We start from the raw sequence: 26,031 nt of genomic DNA, 5'->3' as shown, positions 1-26,031 counted from the left end.
TCCAGGGGTTCTCGTATAAAACTGGTCTTTGTAGTGCGCAACGGACTTTCTTAGGGCTACTTGGGGTTTCGCTCTTGCCGCCGCGAACTGGTGGGCGACTGCGCCGTTCTTGCTTTTTTTCCGGCTCTCATTGATAAACTTCTTCTTCAAAATTGTGATCAAGGACTTCCTTTCGTGCATTGGTAAGTGGTATTGAAGGATTCCTATTTGATCTATAGATTCAATTCTTCACTCGAAATGGATGTTGAGTAGTGGTCAAAATAATCATCCGATCTTATTTTGTTATCATTGTTTTTCAAATCATAATTTTTTTGGATTTGCTGCTAGTCCTTTTACTGATCCATCTCAGTGCGAACATCCAGATGGCTATCGGCGGTGCTTTAAGGAACACCCTTCGCCTGGTCTCTGCTCGATGTCTCTGCTCGCTTCCGCTGCTGTCGCGCAGTAAAGGTTCTTGTTTTTCTTCTTTTCCAATTACTTCCACCAGCGCACTTGCTCCGAGTTTTTTCATCGGGAACCAACAGAGATCGAACTTCCAAAAGGAGTTTTTTTCAACTTCGACGGGTGGGTCTACACCTTTTGGCAACATGACTGAAACAAGATTTCCAAAGAGGAGGCCAGGGACGAAGCCTCGAAAGAAAAGGGCAAGCCTTAGACCTCGAGGTATGCCAGCGATTCATTCTCGTGCCCAAGTTACTATGCTGCTTCCACTTCTTTTCAATCGTGCATTCTAAGCTTATGCGTATGACATATGTCATCAGTTCTGAATCACATTTTTGATCAAATTTTGTGTTACTGTGTTCCTGAGGCTAGTGTGCTTTGATACTTCGAATTTTTAATGCTATCATAGAATTACGATTTCTAATTTGGATATTCTTTCATATGCATAATAGTCTTAGGCTCTGACTACTTGGATGGAAGACACTAAGGAAAGGAACAAAAAGATTTACATAGATGGTAGAGCTATATATATAATTCCTTGATCTTTTCCCTCTGTCCCTCCTCTCTCTCAGATATTTCATCCAAGTAATTAGATCCTTATAGCTCTATTTAAATGATAATTCAAAATATTTACTTGATAATTATTCTTGCCTAATATTTTCTTTCAAGCTGGATCGCATTTTGAGCCCTTAACACTAAGTGGGTTCTGCTTTTGTTGTTTTGTTTGATTTTACCTGTTGACTTTGACAGTATTCAATGTAAGATGATACCCACTGTCTGTTTAACAGTTCAAATGTTCGACTTTTCTCATTTTGATTATAATTTTGAGAGAGATCTTGTCATAGTTTGACTTGGATATTTCTGGATTTCTGCTTTTTAGCAGCAATTGCTCTGTCCTTGTAAAATAGATATATAAGACATTGAAACAAGGTGTTCATTGTAAATCATAATTCAGGGCATTGAACTTGAAATAAGTTGATAGAAAGATTTAACAGTAAACAAAAGATACATTATGTACTTTAGCCTGGATACTAGAAATTTCCCACATTATTATGACTTCTTTTGTTATTAAACTAAATTATAATGAGAAGATAAGTTTTACTATTGATGGTGGATTGGAAACCATATGATATTGTTTCTACTAATCTTCTTTTGGTATGGGCATTGCAGTGTGTTGTTGTTTCTCGTTTCATAGTAGTTTGTCCATGTGGTACTGAAAGAAGGAACTATATTTTATGTTTTTGGCTGATCTACACATAAACTATACAACATAATAGTCGCTTTGGATTATGTCATTACAAGAGTTGGTATGTCTGCTTCCTAACATCCAAAAATCGTCTTAGAATATCAATGATAAAGTTATCTGAAGTAGTGTTATCTTCTAATTCATTCTAATTTTTTATATTCAATTAGGTGTCTGTACGTCTCTATTATTCTCTGTAGTGGAAATGATATGGTTGCCTAATTAACGATAAATAAGGTGCAAGTCTTTCTACAGAAGTCTTCCATTGGATTTTATATGCAGGCCGTCATCGGATATGTATGGGTTGTATCCCTTCATTGTGCTTATGTTGCTCTTAGAGTTTTATGTATTTTTTTAACATCGGTTGTCTAGACCTGATGCAATACTCAACCTTGTTTTATCCTGGCTTCTATCAACTTTGGCAGTGTTTAATTTTTTACAGGGATAGTGATGGTTCTGTTATGATTCTAGATGATTGACCAAAGTTCCTCAATGAGCATAAAGCTCACATAAAGTTTTGTAATGTTAAAGCTTCTTCCCCCACTTTTTACATCCCAGCCATGTGTTCTGTGTGAACTTATCTGTCTTGTGTGTTTTTATGCCTTGAAATTATTGTAACATAAAATGTCCTTTAATAACTTCTAGTCCTAGCTGATTGCAAGTGATCATTTTGCGAGGTCCTTAATTTCATTTAAAATGTTGCTTTCTTTATACTACATCCCACAAGCATTTCAGTCTATTAGTCTCTTTCTACTCTTTGGATCTATGATATGTCGACAAAATGTTCAGGCCCTTATGCTTGGGTACAATATGTGCCTGGAGAACCAATTCCCAGAAGTAGACCAAATGAAGGCAGTGTGCAGGGAAGGAACAGGAAGAAGCGCATCAGGCAACGGAAGGCGTTTATATTGGTATCGCCATTACACTTGTGATTTTAGCTTACAAATTTCACTTTTATTTTATGCTTCTGTTTTTTTCTTTCCTTCTGAGTAGCTTGGTTATGGAGTTTGAAGGGATTAAAATATGATTTCAATCCATGTTCATCTGAAGAAAATTCAATCCATGCAGGGCCACACTTGTGCTCTTCTGTTTCTTTTGCTATATCTTAGTTTATCCAGTTAGATGGACAAAGTAACTCGATATGTAATTTATTTGTTCTCCAGTGTCTACAAGCTTTCTGCATTCCTCTGGTTAAGTATGATTTCACTAGTTAACTTAAATTCATTTTCTCCAGTTTGCTATGGATTTTATGATTCATTTGCAACAATGATAAGGCCCAAACTTGTATTATTTCTCACTTGTGGATACTGTTTTTCACCTTATAGTCTGAAAAGAAGAAGCGCAAAGCTCAATATGCTGCATTTAGGAAAAAGAGGGATGTCGAGAGGATTCAAAGGAAAATGGCTGCAGTGGCCAGGGAGAAAGATTGGGCTGAAAGGTTGATAGAACTACAGAATCTTGAGGAGAAGAAAAAGGCTGCTGCAACGGCTTGACGAAGAATTGTGGGACGACTATTCCTTACTGCAGGTACATTTAGTCATTTCCCTTCTTTTAAACTGGATTCGATCCACTACTTGAGATTCATATTGTGAATTGTTTTGGAGTACCGATAGAAATTGAATTCTACTTTATAACAACAATTGGGTACATGGATATTGGGTTTGTCTTAGTTAGGTTGACCAACTTAAAACCGTAGGTCGCCCAAAAATCTAAAAGATCCATTTAGACACCTCTCAGATTCCTATATAATTCTAGGACACCTTCTAACTTAGCATTGTATTTGTTCGAGCCTCAAACGACTCTTTAGGGCTTCCTACACTGAACATAGGTAGATCTTGATACAGTGCAAACATTGTCACGCCTCAGAGGAGTCCCTGCCAGACAAAAAAATCCGGCAGCATCTCCCCTGTACGGGTGACAATCTGAAGCATTACTACATACAAAATATACCTCAGCCACACTCGGCTGGAATATATATACAAAATATAAACAACATAACACGCAGTTTAATATACTCAGCCGGACAAAAATGAATAAAACATATAACATAATACAACAGCCCACACGGCTGGATATAAACACAACCACGCAGTTAATAACAGCCCACTTGGCTGAAACAAAATAAACACACCACAGCAGAAGACATAAAACGATACGAACGTAAAACCAACAACGACACTAACAAAAAATACCTGTCATCACAGACTTGATCCAAAATTCACATCGACTTGTTGAAAAATAAAATACACAAAATCAATATACCACCCCAAACGATAACAAAACCAAAACGAAAACTATCCTCGAGTGTGACGTAGGACCCAGGACTGGCAGTCGGCATCTGTCCAAGCATCCATGACTCATCTACCTGTTACTTGGCGAAAGAAAATAATTTTGTGGGGTGGTGAGTATTGGAACTCAGCGGGTAAGGAAAGAGATAGTGCATGAACATAACATATAAGTAGAGAGTGTCAACAGTATACAGCCTCATAAGAAGAATAGCAGATATTGTAATAGAACCAAAATAAATGCTCATACCTGAAACCATATCCTAGGCTAGGTATAGTAGGTCAGAATTGGTACTAATCTGCTACAGTACTACTCATACTACAGAGGTAATAAGCAAGGTATATACAAATTTCCAATAACTAACATCTACAATGGGAATATATCTCAACATAAGTAGGCATATCAACATATGTGAACAATAGCAGTAAGTAAGCAATATCAACATATATAAACAACAGCAGCCAAAACAAATATAATAACAACAGCGTATGCACGGATGGTCACTCCCGCCCACCTCTCCGCACCATGACCCCTGTATGGTCGAGAGGCCGGGTCAGTGATAGACTGTACACCACTCCAGCTACCACTCACACAAGTGGCCGAGGGGACAGTTGCATAGTAGCTAACTAGCTACATCTGCGACGGGGTCCCTGCTGCTCGTACTCCAACTATCACTCACACGAGTGGCCGAGTGCGGCACGACAGGACAAGCGGCATCAATTCCAGCTACCACTCTCTCGAGTGGTCGAGGATGCGACATGCATGCAATGACATGATGCGAACAATGCAACAGTCATCGTATATATATAAGCAGAAACAGGTATGCTACATGAAGCCAGCATGCTCAATACGGTACATAAACAAACAATAGTTAAAGCATACAAATATGATATTTAGTATTTGCTACTGATCATGGACAACAACAAGAGACTGTATAGATATGGAACGAATTTCTCAAAGATTGCGTGGAAGTATCAAGCGCAAGAAACTAAGAGTGGAGTCAAGGTAAAATAGTCCTTATCCAAAAATAGTTCATGCACTAAGTTCAAAGAACTACAGAATCAAAGTAAAAAGTACCCGCCTTTATACGTAAATCGAGCTAAGCAATTCCCGCATCACAGTACTCGTCTCGAGCCAAAGTCTTGCATCACAAATTGTATTTAGCTAATTACATATATCACAACTAGCTAAACCACATCCCAACTAATTAGTAAATATCCTAATCGAAACGATTATTAATTAACCTTAATTAATAATCTACCTCAATTGATCCTAATTTCTTCCATAGCCAATCTAATACCTGATCAAACTCACATCATTAACAATGAAATCCGAAAAATATTTCCCAAAACTTTCAGATGCACAAGAACAAGCTTAACACCATCGCGGCTAGGCAAAGCTACCAAAGACTGGATACCTAAACTCAAATTGTCATGAAGAAATCGATCAAAGAAAATAAAATCTCAACAGAGTTCAATCCAACAACACCATCACGACTTCAAGGAGAAACTTGAATCAACAACTCTAAATCTGGTTAGTAATATCAGCAACTGAACCTGTCCAACCCTATAGAGCCCACGAAAAGAAGCAAACAAATTATAACTCCAAAAGAAAAGTACTATCATCCTATCCTACATCCTTCGGCTATACATGGAGGAAGTCCACACCAACACAACAAATCGAGGCTTTCAAAACATGAACTCTACTCAAATCAGCAAGAAGAACCCGACAGAGCTAAACCATCTTGCAAAAAAACCCAAATCCATTGAGGAAATCCGAGAGAAAAACAAGCGATGAGTCAAGAACACGCAAGGTCACCCAGGAACATCATCGTAATCCTTGAAACACAGCTCATCAAGGTGGACAAACATCATAAGAAACCCTAGCAAATCTTCCTAGCACCTCATCCTTACCTTATGAATCTCATACCCACATAATCGGAAAGTACTTGCTCACCAGTCAGGGCACGACACGAAGAGAAGAGGATCAACGGCTGTGGTCCATAGTGCTCGTGCGAGGGAGAGGAATCGCCGCTGTGCTGCTCGCGTGAGGAGGAAAGGTCGACGGCTGGGGCTCGTCGTGACCGGCGGTGGTGTGACGTCTCGAGTGCTGGCGTGAGGAGGAGAGGCGGCAGTGTCTTGGTGCTCGCGTGAGGAAGAGGGAAGGGCGACGGTGAGGTCTCGACAACAAAGAGGAAGAGGGAGAAGGGAATCGGCGCAAAGAGGAAGAGGGCGTCGGGGTTTAGAGAAGGCGCGGGTGAGGATTTAGGGCAAGGTTTTTAACTTAGGGATTTTTAATCAAACCCTAAATCCATTTCTCAATCAACTCCCACTTCTGGGTATTCCAAACAGACCTTTTCCAAAGCCTATAATTTTATCCCCTCAAAATACGCCCTATGGTCCGATTAAATCCAGAAATTTTTTTAAAAATTCCAATAAAATTATTTATCAAATAATCTTATTATTTAAATATTATTTGGGTACCGTATTTTACAAACATGGCTTCATGATTACTCTCTCTAGATAACTTGCTTTTACCTAAATGCTTATTCTATCTCAAAAAAAAATGTTTGGGTTGGCTTCAAGCTTGACACTTCACCGAGATGAAAGTTCCAAGCTTTAGATTAGTTCAATGACAATACTAGTAACAACTCGCCAAGGATACAAGTGTTGTCAAATAGCATTGATGAATCTTAACCATTTAATTTAAACTTGTGTTCAAATATGAAAACTACACGATTAAGCCTGCAGGAGGAACTAACAGAGTGTAGATGAAGGGCATGTTGATTCATGACAAGAATATAGATAGTCCATATTAGATCGTCCTATAAAATAAATTTTAATTAGTTTTCTTTTTTTTTGTATATCATCCTATACAATAAGTATCGTATCTAATTGTATTAGATCAAATTGAATCATATAGCTCTTTCCATTTCCAAGACATGTAGAAACTATATTGTTTTGTATGTGAATCACAATACATCATATTATACTCCTATAGTCCGCATTTACTCGCCCAAGATTTGATGGAATTATAGTGGCAAATTTCCTAGGTGCCAAATGGATTCTAACTGACTACTGTTGGATGCTAGTTAGAGTTAGCGACCATTTGATTTCTCCGTATCAGATTTGAGATTTGATTTGCTGTGCGTCTGACCCAATTCACCTTTCGAGTTATATTTCCCTTACTGGCTAAGAAAAAACACGTATAATAGTTGCGTGCATTATTCAACACCATACTTAAATTGTTCATTTCAGATTGCAGGTTGGGAATTTCTCACCATCTTCATTGAGGGGCTGTTTACTCTCTTCTTAGTTATAGAGATGTTTCTTTAGATCTGGCTGTGGATACCTTTGAATCCCAATTCAATGGATAGATCTCTGTTATCCATATTAAGATCTACTATGCACTTGATATAAGAAATCAGAACTTTGTCGTGAAGTTGTTTTGATTCTGAACAGATTGTTCATGCAAAATTCTTCTTTTGAAGGAATAAAAGTGGGAGAAACTACAACTTCATCATGTGCAAATTGCGATTGTGATGCATCTCCTCAATTGAGTTCCTAGAAAAATTGCTTCTAAATCCTTTTCGAGTTGGGGATTAGTAGGGAATTGAGTATCAATGGCATTTGTTCTCAGAATTGTACTACAAAGATTAGAACATAGATTAAAATCTCGAACCGGTTCGTCTGATATAAATGAAATATCTCGTTCTGTTCATGGACTGACACAAGTATGCCTTCGATGTCGGTGCGTCGTGACATGCCAGATATGTTGCAGGAGCCTAATTATTTGTTTGAGCACGTCATGCGGGCTCGATGACATGTTTAGATGAGTCACTTGGTCCGACGATGAGTATATATATATATATATATATATTTTAGAATTATATAAAATTGTATTGTTTTGGTTCGGCTTGACATTTAAATTATAGATTAAAATATATGATCATGAAGGAAATTAATTTATTTCTTTGCTTTGCTACATGACAATGTATTGTGAACCTCGTGAAAAAAAGCACACTTTAATAAATAGGTGTAATAATGGTTCTAACCAATAGTTGGTTCATGGTGAGCGAGTGAGGGAATCCATCAGATTGTGACGACATATTTGTTAATGTGCGAGTAAAAGATAGTTAAATCAAATTAATGGAATCAATCGAATTCGGTTTATCTAAAAATTTATTTTTTTCAATTTTTTTGATTATTTTAATTTATTTAGTTCAATGTATTTTAAAATTGATTAAATTGAGCAACATCGATCAAATGTTATATGGTAAATAGTCGATTAATATTGTTGGATCAATTTAATAATTGATTGAATTCGATGATTTTCCAATTTGTGTAGGTGGTTTTAGAATTGTACAAATTTCATGACGGTTCATTTTCTATTAATATTTTCGACGAATAGTGTAACTTTTTGTTAGAGAAAATAGAGCTTAGGTAAAAATTGTTGCTCCGATAGAGTTTCATATCCAACGAACTTTTCAACTTATTATACATGAAAAAGATGATAAACAAAACTTAACAAACATAGTTTTAATACAGTTTCTTCTTCGACGAATAGTGCAGTTTATGCCTCTAATATTTTTCATGGGGTAGCTGCTCTCAACCACACACCTTTCTCGTGATTACGAAGTTGAAATTACTGAAACCTCACTTCAGGTATTGGCTTTGTCAGTTTTCTATTATTGTATTAGAGCAGAGTTCAAGCGAGGTGTTGGCCGCTCGTAACATCAGATTTAAAATTTTCAAGTAGTCATTAAAATACAATTAACCAGCAATCTAAATAATCTATAAACCGTGTAGGCGATGATATATCTCAAATTGGTCTTACCAATATTGTAGTTGGGGATATTTTCATAATATACCTAATAATTTTTTTTTATTTTGTCATTATGGAAAAACTAAGAGTTGAAATCGTAGCTTAGACGAGAAATAATTCTTCAAGAATGGATGCTTGCAAAAGGAATTCAATGCATAATAGCTCATAAGTTCTGGCTTAAATAGCATATCTATTGCGCTAATTGTAGAGTCTCTCGAGTCGAAGCTTTCCCTTTTAGTCATACAAGGGACGGAGATCAGAGGAAATAAGAAAAAAAAGGTCGTTATTAGGATTTAATTAGAGTAGTCATCTTAGTGGAGGTGAAGTGAATATCTTTATACATTTTATATTCTTTTGTGGAAGTTAAATCAAAATGTGCAATTTGTTTGATTGACTCACTAATTTCATACTTCATCCATTTGTCTGGATCACTAAAATTTATTAGGTTTATTATTCTCAAAATTTGTTAGGTTTATTATTCTCATAAATGATTCGATATTTGATTCGAATGGAGGAAGATATAGAGAAATTATCAATATATAATATCCAATTTAAATATCTGATTAAATAATATATATTAAATTTTTTTTCTAAAATTCACTATTTATGTTTTTTTTTTAGTATGTTATAGAGTTGAATCTATTTTTAAAAATTATATATATATATATATATATATATATATATATATATATATATATATATATATATAATACTGATCTCGTGCGTGACTGTGCGCGTCACGCAGGAGATGCTTTGTTTTTTTTTTAAATGTTTTTTAATATTTTAAATTAAAAAAATTAACATTTCCTTATATAAATTTCTAATACATTAATATATCCCCTCAACATATTACAATACTCAATAAATACTTAAATTAATTTTATTTTAATTTTTTTTAAAAAACCAAATACTAAGGAAGCCTGAACCCCACAGGTAAAATCTAAAAAAAAAATAGTTTTGATATTATAACCCAAAGCCTGAACACTAGAGGTAAAATCTAAAAAAAAAATAGTTTTGATACTATAACCCAAAGTCTGAACCCTAGAGGTAAAATCTAAAAAAAAAAATAGCTTTGATACTATAACCCAAAGCCTGAACCCTAGAGGTAAAATCTAAAAAAAAATAGCTTTGATACTATAACCCAAAGCCTGAACCCTAAATAGCTTTGATACTATAACCCAAAGCCTAAACCATAGAAGTAAAATCTAAAAAAAAAATAACTTTGATACTATAACCCAAAATCTGAACCCTAAAAATAAAATTTTTAAAAAATATTTTAATTATTTGTTTTAATTCAAAAAAAAAAAATTTTAAAAACTAAAACTAAAACCTGATATCCTGCGCGCGCACAGTCGCGCACTGTGCGGGCGCGCAGGATATCAGGATCGTGTATATATATGTATATATATATATATATATATATATATATATATAATATAATATGATGTTAATTCTAATATATGCTAAAAAAAAAGGTGATTCGTTGCCCTTAGCGCCTTTGCTAATCTCTCCCTAAAAAAATGATAATGTTAGTTAGCCTCATTGACTATTTTTGGGTGTGATCGGCCCGGTCCTACGGAATTTTCCCACCGGCCACCAGGGTAAATCAGGAAGTGCACGCGGCGGCCAGCTTAGAAGCTCAGCATCCTTTGGTTACGCCCCCCATTTGGAGAAAAAATTCCTGCAAATACGTCGTAGCTGGGGTTCGAATCGCGGGTGTCTGGGTGACAACCTGGATGTCCTACCACGACACCATGACCCCGGGGACCCTCGCTAATCTTTCCTTAGGTCAATACGGAGGAGGCAAATCACGGATGACTACTAGCCATTAATGCAGGTGGCAAGGCATGGGGATGTTAATGTTGGTACTCCAAGGTTGTTTTGATGTGATCAAACAAGTTAAGTCCTGTTATGTTTAATCCTGTGTTCAAGTGTGAAGGAGCTTAGGAGCATAGGAAGTTGAGCAAAAGACGTAGCTAGCGAGAAGGATGGCACGGGAGAGAGCCGACAGGCTCGGCGCGTCCGAGGGACGAGGTGTTGCGGAAGAGTACGTGGGCGGATGAGAAGGAGGCGTGAGACGTTTCCGATAGACGAGAAGCTATTACTCGAGAAATCCGAAAGTTGGGTTCGGGTGAGCCCTATTCCGGATGGCCGAAATCACCCAAGCGAGTGGAGTCGGAGCAGAAGACCCAGACTGAGGCGAGTAGTACCGGAGCAGAGGGTCCGGACCAGAAAAAGTCAACCTTGTTTTTATCCACATCCGACGTGGATGTTGATCGTTGCATCGGGGATAGAATTCTATCCCACTCCAGGCGCTTGGAACCCTTTCAGGCGTCCTGACCAAGGATATAAATACAGCTTGGTCCAGAAGCTAAACAATAACAAGCAATTCTTGATATAACACTTGTGAGTTTTTCTGTTTTGTTTAGCTTCTTCCTTTCTAAGCTTTCATTGCTGTAAAGAGGCTTCTCCGTCTGAAAGAGAAATTAGTGTGCATCATTTCCTTGAATTAAGAACCTCCCCATCGAAGCACCTAATCAATGGCCGGACGAAGTATATACCCATCGAAGTTCGAGGGGGAGTTTGCTAGCTGGAAAAAGTGAATGCAGGTATTCTTTAAAACCGAATTTGAATTACTTTTAATAATGAAGTTCGGTTTTGTAGCACCTGAGGGTAAGGAGGAGTACCAGTGGAGGAAGAAGGAGCAAGCCGACTACGTGGCAAACGACAAAGCAGAGTTCCATCTGCTGAGCGTCCTTCCGCCACAAGAAGTCAACCAGATCAGCACCTATGACTCAGCAAAGGAGTTTTGGGAGAAGTTCCTTGAGCTACACGAAGGGACGTCCGAAGCCAAGCTCATGAGAAGGGACTTACTTCGCAAACAGCTCACCAACCTACGATTTGAAGAAGACAAAACGATTGCACAACTTCACTCGAGGATTAAGGAGCTCATCACCGGACTTTCGAATCTCGAAGAAAAGGTAAGCAACTGAGATTCGCTAAGGTACGCTCTTAGGGTGCGTTTGGTTCGGGGTTATTCTTGATAACCTTGGTTATCCATCCAAGGTTATCAACAAAAACCTTGTTTGGTTTAGGTATTCGATGATTCCCGAGTAATGTTCCATGCCCGACATGTCAGCAAAAGGGTCATGCAGCCCTGAATCGAAAAACCTCAGAAAACTAAAGTTTTTCTTGATTCCGGGTTAACGAATTTTTTTTACCAAAAATACCATCCGATAAGAAAAAACATGGAAAAAAGAGAAAAATGTAAAAAAATATTAAAAAATGTAAAAATAAAAATAAAAAAAATGTTAAATTTTTTTTAAAATTTAAAAAAATAAATAATTTTAAAAAATAAAAAAAATTTAAAAAAATATAAATTTTAAAAATAAAAAACAAAAAATTTAAATTTTAAAAATTTAAAAATTTTAAAAAAATAAATAAATAATTTATAAAAATTTAAAAATAAAATAAATTAAAATTAAAATTTAAAAAATAAAAAATATAAATATAAAAATATAAAAACATTAAAAAAAACACACACACAAAAGTAAAAACAAATATACAAGAAAAAGAAAAGTAAAAAAAACATTAAAAAATAAATAATAATAATAATAATAATAATAATAATAATATGTATAGTTGATTTTGTAACTGAGGGTAATACGGTAAAATATTAAACTAAGGTATTCATTAAAACTTTCAAACAAATAAGTTTTTGTTGCATTACATAGGTTGAACAAAACAACATTTGGTTATGTTTTATTCCCCATAACTTTGGTTATGTAATTACCTAGTAATCACATAACCAAGATTACACATGATAACTTGAACCAAACACACCCTTAATGTCTTCCCTAGAAATACAAAATGGGCATCACTAGTAGATGTCTTCTATATCTCTAAGGACTTAGAATCTATTACCTTAGAAGAATTATTTTCAATTTTTGAAGTGCATGAATCGAGATGTGCAGGTACGAAGGAGCCGAAGTACAACATCGCCTTCAAGGCAACGAGAGACAAACATGAGTCGGAATCCTCTCTTGACGACGAAGAAATGGTTATGATGGTAAGACGTTTTAAAATATTATTTAAATCAAGAAAAACTAACCATCCACAGGGTAGAAAAAAAAGGACAATCAAATGCTACCACTGCAACGAAGAAGGGTACGTTAAGGACAACTGCCCTAAGCTAAGGAACAAGGATAAGGACAAAGGAAAGAAGTCTGTCCAAACGAACAAGTACAAGACTTTAAAGGCACCGTGGGATGAAATGTCGTCCGAATCAGAAGTTGAGGCTTTCTTCGGACTTGCGTTGATGGCAAGTCATCAAGACGAACATGAAAAAAGATCTTCCAAAATGAGCATCGAGAGCATCGATGAAGGGAGAGCGACATCGGAAGAAAGCAGCAATTTAGGGGGAGCCATAGACAACGAGATCGACAAGGTAAGTCAGGTACGATCTCTTCCTCCCGATAAAATGTTTAAGTTCGTTAAATTATTATCTAAAGATTGTTGCAAATTAGAAAAAGAAATTAAAAAAATTAAAAGTAATTCTAGCAAAATCTTGTCCATTAGAAGATTTTAATAAATTAAAGCTAGAAAATGACAATTTACAAAAAGAAATTAAAAACTTGAAAAATCATACATGCACATATAGTACAAGTATTAGAAGATATAATTTGAACTGGTATTTTAAATATCACAAACGACAAATTAGGAAAATTTCAAAGAAATATGTTCCTAAAAAATATTTAATTAATTCAATTCTCTAGAACCTATGTTGAGTTCCAAAGTCTTGTTTAACTTGAACTTTAATTAGATTTAGCACTTTCAGTGAGAAAATTAAACGTTTTAATTTCCTTATAAGGTTTTATCTAGAAAGTGGTTGTTGCTCCAATAACCGAGAAGGCCTAGTGCCTCGCTACAGCTTGGAAGACAAATATTGAAATAAAATGTTTAATTGACTAACCAATAAAGCATTAAAATTGAAATTAGATAATGCTTTGAATAGTTAATCATTTTTTTGGAAAATTCGTTCTATGCAAATCGGTTTAACTTTAAAAAAAGATTCTCATTTTTTTTTAACTTAAAGTTTTTTTTTGTTATTTTATAAACTTGTGCTTTACCAAAATATATTTTATATGTTGCATAAAGTTTTTTTTTTTAAAAAAAAACTCAGAAAATTTTTTTCCTTAAAAATTTTTTTCTTGCTTAGAAATTTTTTACTTAAAGTTTTTTTTAGGTATCAGATTTACTTTATCAAAATTTCTAAAAAATTATTTTTTTGAAATTTTGTTTAACTAAGGAAATTATTGATTGTTTCACAAAATTTTTACTTAGATTTTTTTTTAATTATAGCATTGTTAGTGCTATCAAAATTATTTTTAATATTTTCAAAAAAGCTTGATAAATTTTTCAAAATTATTTGAAAATCAGAGTTTTTATAAACATTACCCTTAGATTTTTTTTGATGCCCCATTTTTTATGTGATCAAAGGGGAGAAGAGAAAATTAAGTCTAGGGGGAGGTAGCTTAAAATTTTTATATTTTTTTTAATTTTTTGTTTTATTTTTTACACTTTTTTGTAAAATTTATTATTCTAAATTTATAGTTGTTTACCCTAGTTTAACTTGGGTTGCTCATATCAAAAATGGGGAGATTGTTGGTACCTCAAGGTTGTTTTGATGTGATCAAACAAGTTAAATTATGTCCTGTTATATTTAACCTTGTGTCTAAGTGTGCAGGAGCTTAGGAGCATAGGAAGTCGAGCAAAAGTCGCAGCTAGCGAAAAGGACGACACGGGAGAGAGCCGACGGGTTCGGTGCGTTTGAGGGACGAGGTGCTGTGGAAGAGTACGCGGGCGGACGAGAAGGAGGCGCGAGACATTTTCGAGGGACGAGAAGCCGAAGCGGAAGGTTGCTCTTGAAGGCCGGAAGTTGGGTTCGAGTGAGCCCTATTCCGGATGGCCGAAATCACCCAAGCGAGCGGAACCAGAGAAGAAGACCCGAACCGAGACGAGCAGCACCGGAGCAGAGGGCCCAGACCAGAAAAAGTCAACCTTGTTGACTCTTAGGGTCCGAGCGCCCAGACTTATTCCGGGCGCCTGGAACCTATTTTTATCCACATCCAACGTGGATGTTGGCCGTTGCGTCGGGGATAGAATTCTATCCCACTCCAGACGCCTAGAACCCTTCCAGGTGTTGGTTGCTACTTGGAACACCGTTCTGTTTCCCCTGTACAAAAATTTGTACAAGCACAGAACTTAACTTAGCTACCCATGTGCTCTACTGAAGTTAGACTTGGATTGCAAACGATATTTAACATTATTAATCCAAGTTGCTCTTCAGAAGTTAAACTTGGATTGAAAACGATACTTAACATTTTTACTCCAAGTTTAACCTATGTGTTCTTCAGAAGTTAAATCATATTACAGAAGTTAATTAAATATCTATTTCAAAGATTGGCTTCCAGGTTAAACATGGCGAGTCACTAGGCCTTCTTGGTTATGAGATCATCCACCACTTCCTAGACAAAGGCTTTCAAAGAAATTGAATATTTAACTTCTTACAATATCCCTAGGTTTAACTACAGAGACATCAATAGAAGCACAAGATTGAAACACGAAATCGAAAACCTAAAAACGATAGCCTCTTGTGTTGGTATTTCAGGATCCACACAAAGAAAACAAACTAGTACGCAGTGGGATAATAGATTAGTTGTACCTTTCTTTGTAGACAAAAGACCTCTTGATCTTCTGTTGTATTCCTCTCCTCCTCTTGGACGTCGTGTGGGCGACGATCTACCAATAATAAATTTTAAAACTTATTATTTACGCAGTGGGATAATAGATCGTGTGGGCGACGATCTACGCATCGGGATAATAGATTAGTTTTAAAGTTTTTTTAATTTTTTTTTTAAAACTATTTTAAAAATCCTTTTGAAAACCTTTCAAAAAAAATACTTTTTTAAATTATTTTAAAATATTTTAGTTATATATATATATATCTTTCAAAATTTATTTTAAAATCACTTTAAAAATCTTTTAAATATTATTTTAACAATATTTTTAAAATAGTTTTAAAAATCATTTAAAAAATAATAAAATTAAACCATTCAACTAAATACTAAATTCAACTCAATTTAATTAAAATTTAACATAAATTTAACTTTAATAAATAATCCAACCTTAATTGAGAATTTAGGTTAGTATTAATTGAGAATTTAATTTAACCTTAATTAAATTAATTTAATTAAATTTAACCTAATTAAAACTTTAATCTAACTTAATTTAATTTAACTCAATCAAATTATTTTATCAATTAACATAACTTATAATCTAATCAAAGCTTAACTGTAACCTTAATTAAAACCTCAACTTTAACATTAATTAAAATTTAATTTTACTTTAATTAAATTCTAATTACAGTAATCCGATATTAATTTTTTAGGAATAATTGATTAATAATTAATTTAAACAATTTTATTTTAATAAATTAATTAAACTTAATTAAAAATTCAAATGGAAGAATAGAAAATATTAGTTTTTCAAAATAATATATTTTCTGAAAATTAGTATTTCCAATAATAAGTCCCTTTGACATTTTGATAGAGCTCCTTATAGCTAAGGAAGGTAACTTAAGAGTGATGTCAACGTGAGGAGAAGTGTCAACTTAACTGGGAAAATACTAGTATTTTGCTTCAAAAATATTGTTTTAAAACTACTTATTTTAAAAAATATTTTATAAAAATACTTGTAGGATTTAATTACTTGGAAAATTAGTGAAATATATAATTGTTAAAATTATTTGACAAATTTTGTTTAAAAAGTATTATTTTCAAAAAATTTATTTCGAAAAGTGTTCAAAACTCATTTGAAAAATTTGTCTGTTTTCGAAAATTGGTTGAAAAATATGTTTCTAAAAGTATTTGATAAATGATATTTTCAAAAATTCATTTAGACAAATTATTTAGAAATTTATATTGTAGAAAATATCTTAATTACTTGCAAAATATCTGCTTAAATTTTTTTTTTTTCAAAAGATTGGGCTTTCTATTTGAAAAGAGTGTTTGTTTTCAAAAACTTGTTTCAAAATATTACATGAAAATTTATTTGAAACCTTACTTAAAAATTTATTTCAAACTGTACTTGAAAAATTATTTAAAAACTTGTTTGAAAAACTTGGTTTGCAAAATCTATCTATTTTATTAAAAAAATTTGCACTTGTTTCAAATCAACTTCAAAAATTTAACCTATTCTTGAGAAACTTATTTGGAATAGTTGAAAATTGGAAACTTATTCAAAAATACTTTGAAAATTGTGTTGCAAAAATTCTACTTGGACATTTTTTTTTGAAAAATATGTTTTCAACAATTGATAAATAGAACAGCTACTTGTATTCTGAATTCTTAAATCATCTTAATTGTTTTATTATGCAAATGATTGCATTTACTTGTGTTTAATGCGTTGCATCATTTTTTTATATATATGGCAAAGGACGAGGATAGTGGGTTAGGTTAGAAAAATTAACTCACTTTACTCAAATTTAGAAAATTAAACTTAATTTGCATTACATGTTTAATGCTTATTTGCATGTTTTTTTTTAACTTTAACCTATGTTTTCACTATATCAAAAAAAGAAGAGATTATTGGTGCAGATTATACTAATAATCAGGTTTTGATGTATACCAAATAGGTTAAAGTTAGATGTGTTATTTGTCTAACATTTTTACTAAATATGTAGGACTGAAAGATAGGAACCTGACACCGAGCTGAAGCCTAGTTAGTTCTAGAGGACTTGATAACTAGCATGAAGTCCAACTAAGTCAAGAAGTGATATGATATTTGGCAGGAAGTCTAGTTGAGTCTGAGGGACTTGACAACTAACTAAAGTCCAGATGGAGCATCTGGTAGGAAGACCCAGTGGGTCGAAGAGTCAATTAGGCCTATAATGGTAAGTGAGGTAAGCACTGGAGGAGAGAGGACTAGTGAAGGTGAGTCCCCGTTAGGGGTTATAGGCGTCAGTCCATATTAGAGTCATTTTGGAAGTCTAAGCTGAGACCATGACTAGATTATGATCTTGGAAAGACAGGATCTAATTAATAATCATTCTGTTTTTTTTATATTGTCCTTACTCTGTGTTATAAGGTATTTTTATTACCACTTTGATGCAAGAAAAAAGTTGGAAGAAGGTTATCCAGGCACTCGGACCTTGTCCAGGAGCCCGGAAGTCCGGGCAAAGATGGATAAAGTTTTCAAGATAAACTTTCAATGAGATGCAACCACGTTAGCACACTCCAAGCGCCCAAGAGGAGCTCCAGGTGCCCGAAGTAGCTTATATAAGCAGCTTCGACCAGTAACTTCAAAACACCAATTCATATGACTTTCATACTTGCGCGCTGCTCTGAAAGGTTTCTAGGATACTGAAAAGCTACTCCGACAAGCTACGCTTGAGTCTTCCATTTTTGTATTGTGGATATACTTTTATTTCTTATAGTTTGTATTTTTAATTTCTATAACTATCATTCGTGATTATAATGATTGCCCAACAAAAGCATTCAACCAGCTTGAAGTAGGAGTCATCGAATGCTCAGAACCAAATAAAACTACTTATGTTAACGCTTGTTCTTTCCAATTCTTTTCCGCTGTGCATTCTTGTGATTTTAGAAAAAGCGATGAACGCTCTTCACACCCCCTCTAGCATCTTTACGATCCTACACTTACAACGTTGATTGTATAGATAGCTAAAACTGAAACTAAAAATGAATACAGAATGTGATATCTAAACTAAGAGGACAAGACATCTATTTATAACATTCTAGTCGAAATGACCATTTGTTAACGTGACATACTGAAGGTGCCTTAATGCCAACATAGGCCCCTTAGTTCCAATGAAGGCACCTTAGTTCTATCGGAGGTGCCTTAGTTGTGTTGACTCTTTTCCTCATTGCAATGGTGCTCTGGTTAATCTGGCGGATTAGAGGCGCCTTGGTTCATCGGAGGCATCTTAGTTCAGCTGATGTGGACTCTATTTCTTATCTCCTTGGCAACGACTCCATCCAACAGAGGTGCCTTAAGTAACCAGAGGCGCCTCAGGTCCCTTCAGTGGCAACAACTCTACTAGGCATTCGAGGTGTCATAAGTCATTTGAGGCACCTCGAGTCTTCAAAACACCAAGGCGCCTCTAGATAGTGGAGGTGCCTGGATGGTCAACTTCCAAGTTGACCATCCATTTCTTTGCACGCTTAGGTGATTCTTCGAGTGTCTGGAGTTGAGCTCACTCAAATCCAACTCTAACTTTTTTTCTCGAGTAGACTTCCACTTAACTTCTCATCCCTTATATGCATTACACTGTTCTTCTTGCTTCACCGATGCACTCTTCTATAGCTTTACGTTCCTCAGATACACCAAGTTCATTGACTCACTCCCTATGACATCCTTTTCATCGTTGCATATTCCGCTCGACTTCTTGTGTTCTCAAGTTTCTGCACATTTAGACATAAGACATCAAAACACACATGACCTAACTTAACTCAATTGATCGACATCAAAACTAACTCGAACTTACAATAATAATATATACATTGTATTTTAACGTATTGGCATATCACATGAAATTTTTTAAGTCTATTCTATTTATCTTACATGATCCACCTAATGTTTCAACATACCAGAATTGACCATAAATAAAAAATAATAATTTTAATTATTTAATTTGGTTTTCTAATGTTTTTAATCTATTTTACATGTATAAATTTAAAGCATGACATACACATCGAATATAAAAAATATAAATCATAGTAGTAAATTAGTATATAAATTTAAATTCTTCAATACTTGCATTATAAAAATTAATATTATCATATGATATTGAAAATATTTTAGAAGTTAATTCATATTCTTTTAAAGTTAACTACATCAATTGAGATATTTTGTCAACTGTCTATGCTTTATCAAACACTCAATATGGCAATAAAGATTTTTAAATTGACAAATAGTTATCAATCTAATGGTAAGTTATACCCACATATGAATGAGTTTATCAATGGACATACCAAATATGAGAAGTTAAAAATACTTTACTATTTAATTTATTAAATTGTTTAATTAAATCTTTTTCACTTATCTTATTAATATTTTAATTGTATGACTGATTCGGATTAGAGGAATATGTTTAACAACAAGGTTAACCGATAGGAATCCTCAAATATGTTTAGAAAGATATTTGACAAAAATAAATCTAACTACTAATTTTCTTAATTTAATATTAAAATATTACAATAAATTAGAATAGGTGATGCGTGTAGATTATATATATTATTTTACATTATTTGATGCACATCTACTTATATTTCATGTCTATGATTTATGTGTTTTGCATCCTTTTCTATCATATTTCAGCATAATAATTATTTTATGCCTAGAGATCTATTCGGTATTTGTTTTCACTTTCAGGAGTAGTTTGGAACGGAAAAGGATTATAAAGACACAAAAGAAGATTAATTAAAGACGACCATGACCTAACTTTGTCTACCCCGATGAGAGAAAAGCAAGGATTGAAGTACCTAAGTCATTTTAGATTCAAATTGAGCTTGGCCATACCTTGAGGTACGACCAAGGAAACATAAAGACAAGGGTAGTGCCAAATGGCATGGCCAAGATGATGAACTAGAGTAGAGATGGTCATGGTCGTGTTAAATAGCATGGTCAGGAGTCTGCCCGCGCCTTTCTCCAGAATAGACACAGCTTAGGTCATACCTTGAGGCATGGCCATGCCTCTAGAAATACAGGTTTGAAGATCAGACCATGTCAAATGTCACAACCCAGAAGGTAAAACAGAGCAGCTTCATGTTCTGGCCGTGTCAAATGACACTACCAAACTATATGGACAGAGCCAACTTGGCTCTGGTCATGCCATAAGGTATGGTCACAAAGCCAGACACAGCTCTGGCCATGCCAAATGGTACAGGCAAGCTATTTTACCAAAGACAAGTTGGCTCTGGTCATGCAAAATGACACGCCCAGGTAGCTGGAGGGCAGTTTGGTCGTGTCCTAAGGCATGACCACCCCGTGCCCTCACCTCTATAAAAGGGGCACTTTATCCCCTTCCTAGAGAGAAGAAGATCCAAGGTGAGAAGGGACCATCTAGGTTAAATCCTTGCACCCGAAGGCATCATCTGGGCGATCTGAGGCCGTCCTACTGCTCCATCTTCATCGACACTCCAAGATCTACATCCAAGGGCTTCACTTGACTTCAAGGATAAGTTTCTTCTCCCCTTAGAGTTCTTAAATTTCTTATGGATTTGAGTTCTTGGATTGTAGTTCTTCCAATTATAGAGTATATTTCTATTATTCTATGAATAGGAAGTAATTGTAATATGTGGATGTTGTAAACTCTGTTGAATTACTAATTTTCTTGCTTGATGAAGCTTGTATGGAGCTTGTTTTGTTTGATGTAATGCTTGCAAGTAGGTTTTCCTTGTGAATATGAATTTATCTATCTAGATTGCATGTCTATATGTGTAGATCTAATTTTTAAGTTAGATACATTGTTGTATGTCTATATCTAGGCATAAATCTAAATTTTCATTGAATTGATGCATAAGTTGTTGTCTCTTTTGAGTGTACGTTTCGATATAGCTCGACATGATTTTAATGTAAGGGAATAGGTTGCTTAAACACGCAAACGCGCAGCGGAAAAAAACCTATTTCCTCCAGAAGATCCATGCGAAGGGAAACATAATCTTATACTAAGTTAGATCTGAAGACATGATAGAGTTATACCTTTGAAGTGTGCTCACGATCTCCCGACAGTTCGGATCACAGCACGATCAATTGTTCGCGCCTCTACGATATCCACACGAACAAGCTTTGCCTTCGTTTGTCTCACAAACTCAATAAGATGGAGAAGAAAAACACACAAGGTTGTGCTAGCAACCCTTGATGTGTTTCAGCCAAGAAGAGAAGGAGGAAGAAGAAGAAGCAAAGGAAACTTTTCACCTTCTCATCTAATGAAAAATCTTCTCAAAAAATATCATTCAAAATGATATTTATATCCATCTCATGGAATACCAAGAGTTTTGACCTTTCATCTTCTAATCCAATGGCTCAAAATTAACCATTCAATCCAATAGTTAAATTTTGACCATTCAACTTCCTTGGTGAACTCAAGTTCACCCAATGAGTCTAACCCATTGATTCCCATGCAATTCGACTCAATCCAACGATTGGATCCACTTGAGTCTAACTCAACAAGCCCAATTCAGATTACACTTAATCCATTGATTCATCACATGAACCTATCTCCATATCAACTTGTTCTTTGTGTGTGACCCTGTAGGCTCTCGTAACGTTGGCAATGTATCCAAATCAATATTTGCGATACATAAACAATGAGTGGCATCTAGCAAGGCATCATTACTGCCCAAGTGACGAGAAAGTCGTGATCCGACCTAACCTTTTCGTGGCTATCATCATGTATGACTTGATCCCTCTATCCTTGATATCTAGATTGATCAATAAGACATAGACCATGTCATCCTCTTATCAATCTTTGTGTTTCTTAATATCCAAGTAGACACACTCAATCAAATAAGCTCAATATCTCATATTGACTCATTTGTGTATGGTCATACTTTCTTGTGTCCTACTAATCAAGGGGTCCATAGATATCGCTTTTGTCATATGGAAGGGATAGATCCCATCTACATCACTCACATCCCTCCGCATAATTTATTGCATACCCAGTGATCAACTTTATAGTCCACCCTGTTACGGGTGACGTTTGACGATACCAAAGTATACAACTCCTTATGTAGGGAACCATAGTGACTTCAAGTCTAAGGACTATTCATACCAACAGTCACATGAGAATATTTATGATACTCATACGACGATCCATGAAACATTCTCATGGCGGGTCATTTAGTATATATTCTCTAATATATACCTATGTGTCAACCTGATATCTCATATCCATGACTTTGAGATCAAGTCATCCGTTGACCTACATGCTAGTCTTAACGTATTAATATTGTCCTTGTATATTAATGCTCGACTAGAAATAGTTAAGAGTAGTGTTCTCTACAATATCTCACTATCAATTCAACCAATTGATTATTGTAGATAAGAACCTACTACCCAAGGACATTATTATATTTATTCAATCGACACTGAACTGCAATAAATATAATAACTATAACCTTTGCCTTTTTATTAATAGTGATATATGATACAAAATGAGCCCTTTACAATCATCTCATAATCGGTACTAAGGCTAATTCTAACACGTAGGATATTTGTTTAACGTTGATTATCTAAGGTAACTATTCTTCTATATGGAACGTAATCTCCTAAGGGAGAACAATTCTACGATGGATAAATCTATCACTTGACCTAATGTATTTTCTCTAATCATATGCTATGCAAGTGACCTAAGTAGTCTAGAGACGTACACTCGGGGAGGCCTTGTGACAGGAGGTTCTCTGCTGAAAATCCGGACTTTTTAAAAAAGGTAGATCCGCTACCTTAGCGGCCCCCCTAGTGCCAGCCCCACGGATATGGAAATCCGGACTTTTTAAGTTACTTCTTCACTTGATGATATACTTAGTTACTGACAAGGGAAGTACTCCGATATATCATTGCGGGATGATATTCGGTAGTAATTTAAACTGTCCTACACACCTACAAGTGGAGAACTAGGAATGGGTGAATTCACAATATTCACCATTACAATGAAACTAATGACCTAGAATATCTTCTGAACTAAGGACTTGCTCAACTTTCCTTTATTTTATTTTCATATTTTAGTTGAAAACCTCAAAATAAACGATTATCGATTCTATCTAGCTAAATTTGAAGTGTAAAACTAATTAGGCTTTAATTCTCAATTTTTGTAGAATTAACTTATATAAATTTTATTACTTGATGATAATCATGCATTTACGGTAACACACATCAATAGATATCTCTACAATTTGATGAAAATCTAAATGATTATGTTTGCAATTGACTCAAAACTCAATCGGATTTAATTTTAATATGTCACTTGAATGATCCATAAATGCAATTGATTTAAATTTATAAGATACATTACCATATTTATATTTTGCACGTATCTCTGTAAACAAAAGAGTGTTTTTCTCAAATATTTAATATAAATAGATGATTTTAAAAGGGAGAGTCATTTGAACCTGGAAAATTTTTATATTTCCTTGTGTCTCAGATGTTGGAAATGGCTCTTACACATTATTGTTAAATTCAATAAATTGCGATTCAATTTTAAAATTGCCTTCTCCTTGCCTTTTTAAGACTAAGATGAACTTTCTATCACTTGAAATAAAGACAAGTTGAAAATAATTGAGCATTGAGAGATAAGAATAAAGTATTTAGTTTAAAAACAATGAATGGAGTAATTTATTTATAGAGTTTGGGGCCCAAACGACCATTTAGATGGGTTAGTTACCAGTCTAACTCGTCCAACTGAGTTAATATTTAACTAACTCGTTGACTTAATTACTGTCTGTGTGGGGGCTGATTCGACCCCAATTCACTGTGGTCGAATGTAACCTATACTTATTTTATTATATGGTATAAGTTTACAATGATTGTGTGCTAAAAAATTTCTTTATTATAAATTTTAAGATAATTTTTTATCTTAAAAAAAAAATGTTCATATAAACATATCTCAATTTTGGATAAAATTAAACTCTTTGAATTTGATGAGGCATTTAGGTTATTATAGATTGTTGAATCGAGTTTAAGAGGTACTGGGACAGTCTGGATCCTCTGGATCATTTTTTGCGGTCCAAGAGATGATCCCTTGATGTGGATTGGTGGGGATGAATGATCCCCACCTATTTTATGAATGAAGATCATTCATTTCATCAATCCATGCTAAGGGATCATCCCCTGTACCATAAAAAACGGTCTAGAAAATTTATCCTCGTACTAGAAAGATAGTAAAAATCCTCTAATCCATAAATTATGGACCAGAAGATCTGTCCTCACTTGGAAGGGGTGTTAAGAATTGTAGCCGTTGAGTCATCCCGTTACGACCCATAAGAATATGTAGCCGTTGCCCGTTGAGTCATCCCGATGCCTTCTCTCCCGTGTTTGCTCTCCTCTCGAGCGGCTCTCTCTGGCGATCCCCAATGTCACGTGATCGCCTCCTCTCGTGAGGTCGATCTGCTTTCTCCCCTTGCAGCGTGGGCAACGTGTAAGTTTCCTCTCCTCTCTGACGATGGGATAATCTCTGTTCCTCTTCCTCACAAGATCTTTTGTTCTGAGTTATGTCTCCATTCCAGACCACGATCTCTAGTGCGACCAATCGCTGCCGGAGGCCTGCGGAGCCTCCGACCGAGCTACAATACCTATATCGCGGCACAATCTTGCGATCTCTGCAGCGAGGGTCGTCTTCTTGACTTCTTCTTTCCCAGCCTTCTTTCCCACCCTGGAGAAATTGAAGTCGAGCATCCCTTGCATCTTTTTCATTGTGATGCTATTTCACCTTTTTCTAGGTCTTGGTACTTTCTTTCTTGTTCGGTGAGAGATATCAGCTATCGTTAGTGTAGTTTGGCTGGTGTTTTTTTTCCCATATGGCGTCGCTGATTGGAATGTTGTTTTCTTTTTAGTTTTTCATTTAATTGGGGATTTTGGCAGTTGATGTGACTTTCTTTCTTCTTGATCAGGTGTTTATAGACTTCTTTAGACCGTGATGTTTCTATTGGTTTCACTGAATCATAATTTCTCCTCCTAAACCTGCCATGAATTGAGATTCCATGCTTTCAATTAGATCTTTTTCGCTGTGACGAGATCTTATTGGATCCATTGTTATTTGTTGAAGGAATTGAATCCATTTACCCCTCTCTTTGTGATGCTATTCTGCCCCAAGCAGATCAGGGAGGGAGGTGTTGATTTAGGTTTTTAGTCTTCTTGTGTTTATCTTCAGAAGTCCCATCCTACCAAATTTTGCAGAAAATTATATAAAGAACTTGACTCACCCATTTATATTTCTTTACTGAACACTGAGAAGTAAATCCAAACTCTTATGACTAGTGTCAAGATGCATGTTATGCAAATCAAATATGATCATAATATCTTGAACATATTATTTTTTAGATTATTTACTTTTGGGCTAACATTTTGTTAGAGATCATTCATAGAAAATACAATATCATATTGAAAGATTTTTAACAGAAACTTGATTGGCTGTTTTTATTTTTCAACTAGTTTTATTA

At 34.9% G+C, this 26,031-nt stretch overlaps 1 protein-coding gene and 1 long non-coding RNA gene across 5 annotated transcripts; both read left to right on the top strand.

The window, feature by feature from the left end:
* Positions 1-21: 21 nt before the first annotated feature.
* Positions 22-7,492, top strand: LOC122056651. Of its 4 annotated transcripts, none has more exons than XM_042618708.1 (5): positions 22-182; positions 363-663; positions 2,474-2,595; positions 3,010-3,211; positions 7,461-7,492. In XM_042618708.1, the coding sequence occupies exons 2-4, from the start codon at positions 363-365 to the stop codon at positions 3,175-3,177; spliced, it is 591 nt and encodes a 196-aa protein (XP_042474642.1). In that variant the 5' UTR covers positions 22-182; the 3' UTR covers positions 3,178-3,211; positions 7,461-7,492. The 4 variants fall into 4 exon arrangements, with proteins under 4 accessions (XP_042474642.1, XP_042474641.1, XP_042474639.1 ...); XM_042618707.1 differs by having other exon boundaries at positions 7,235-7,492; XM_042618705.1 differs by having other exon boundaries at positions 7,228-7,492.
* Positions 7,493-24,823: 17,331 nt separating this feature from the next.
* On the top strand, positions 24,824-25,501 carry LOC121968393. Its single transcript, XR_006108120.1, has 2 exons — positions 24,824-25,010; positions 25,099-25,501. It is a non-coding gene; the product is annotated as an uncharacterized LOC121968393 (long non-coding RNA).
* The last annotated feature ends 530 nt before the right edge of the window (positions 25,502-26,031 follow it).

Source organism: Zingiber officinale, chromosome 3B (assembly GCF_018446385.1).
Source record: "Zingiber officinale cultivar Zhangliang chromosome 3B, Zo_v1.1, whole genome shotgun sequence".
NCBI lineage: Eukaryota > Viridiplantae > Streptophyta > Magnoliopsida > Zingiberales > Zingiberaceae > Zingiber > Zingiber officinale.
Note: the sequence above shows the minus strand (reverse complement) of the source record. Positions and strands in the feature narration are given on the sequence as shown.

Bases quoted from the DNA above. Each gene is read 5' to 3' on its own strand.
- LOC122056651 (XM_042618708.1), top strand. From the start codon at position 363: ATGGCTATCGGCGGTGCTTTAAGGAACACCCTTCGCCTGGTCTCTGCT. The intron at 664-2,473 runs GTATGCCAGCGA...CAAAATGTTCAG, and splicing joins GGCAAGCCTTAGACCTCGAG to GCCCTTATGCTTGGGTACAA. The intron at 2,596-3,009 runs GTATCGCCATTA...TTCACCTTATAG, and splicing joins AACGGAAGGCGTTTATATTG to TCTGAAAAGAAGAAGCGCAA.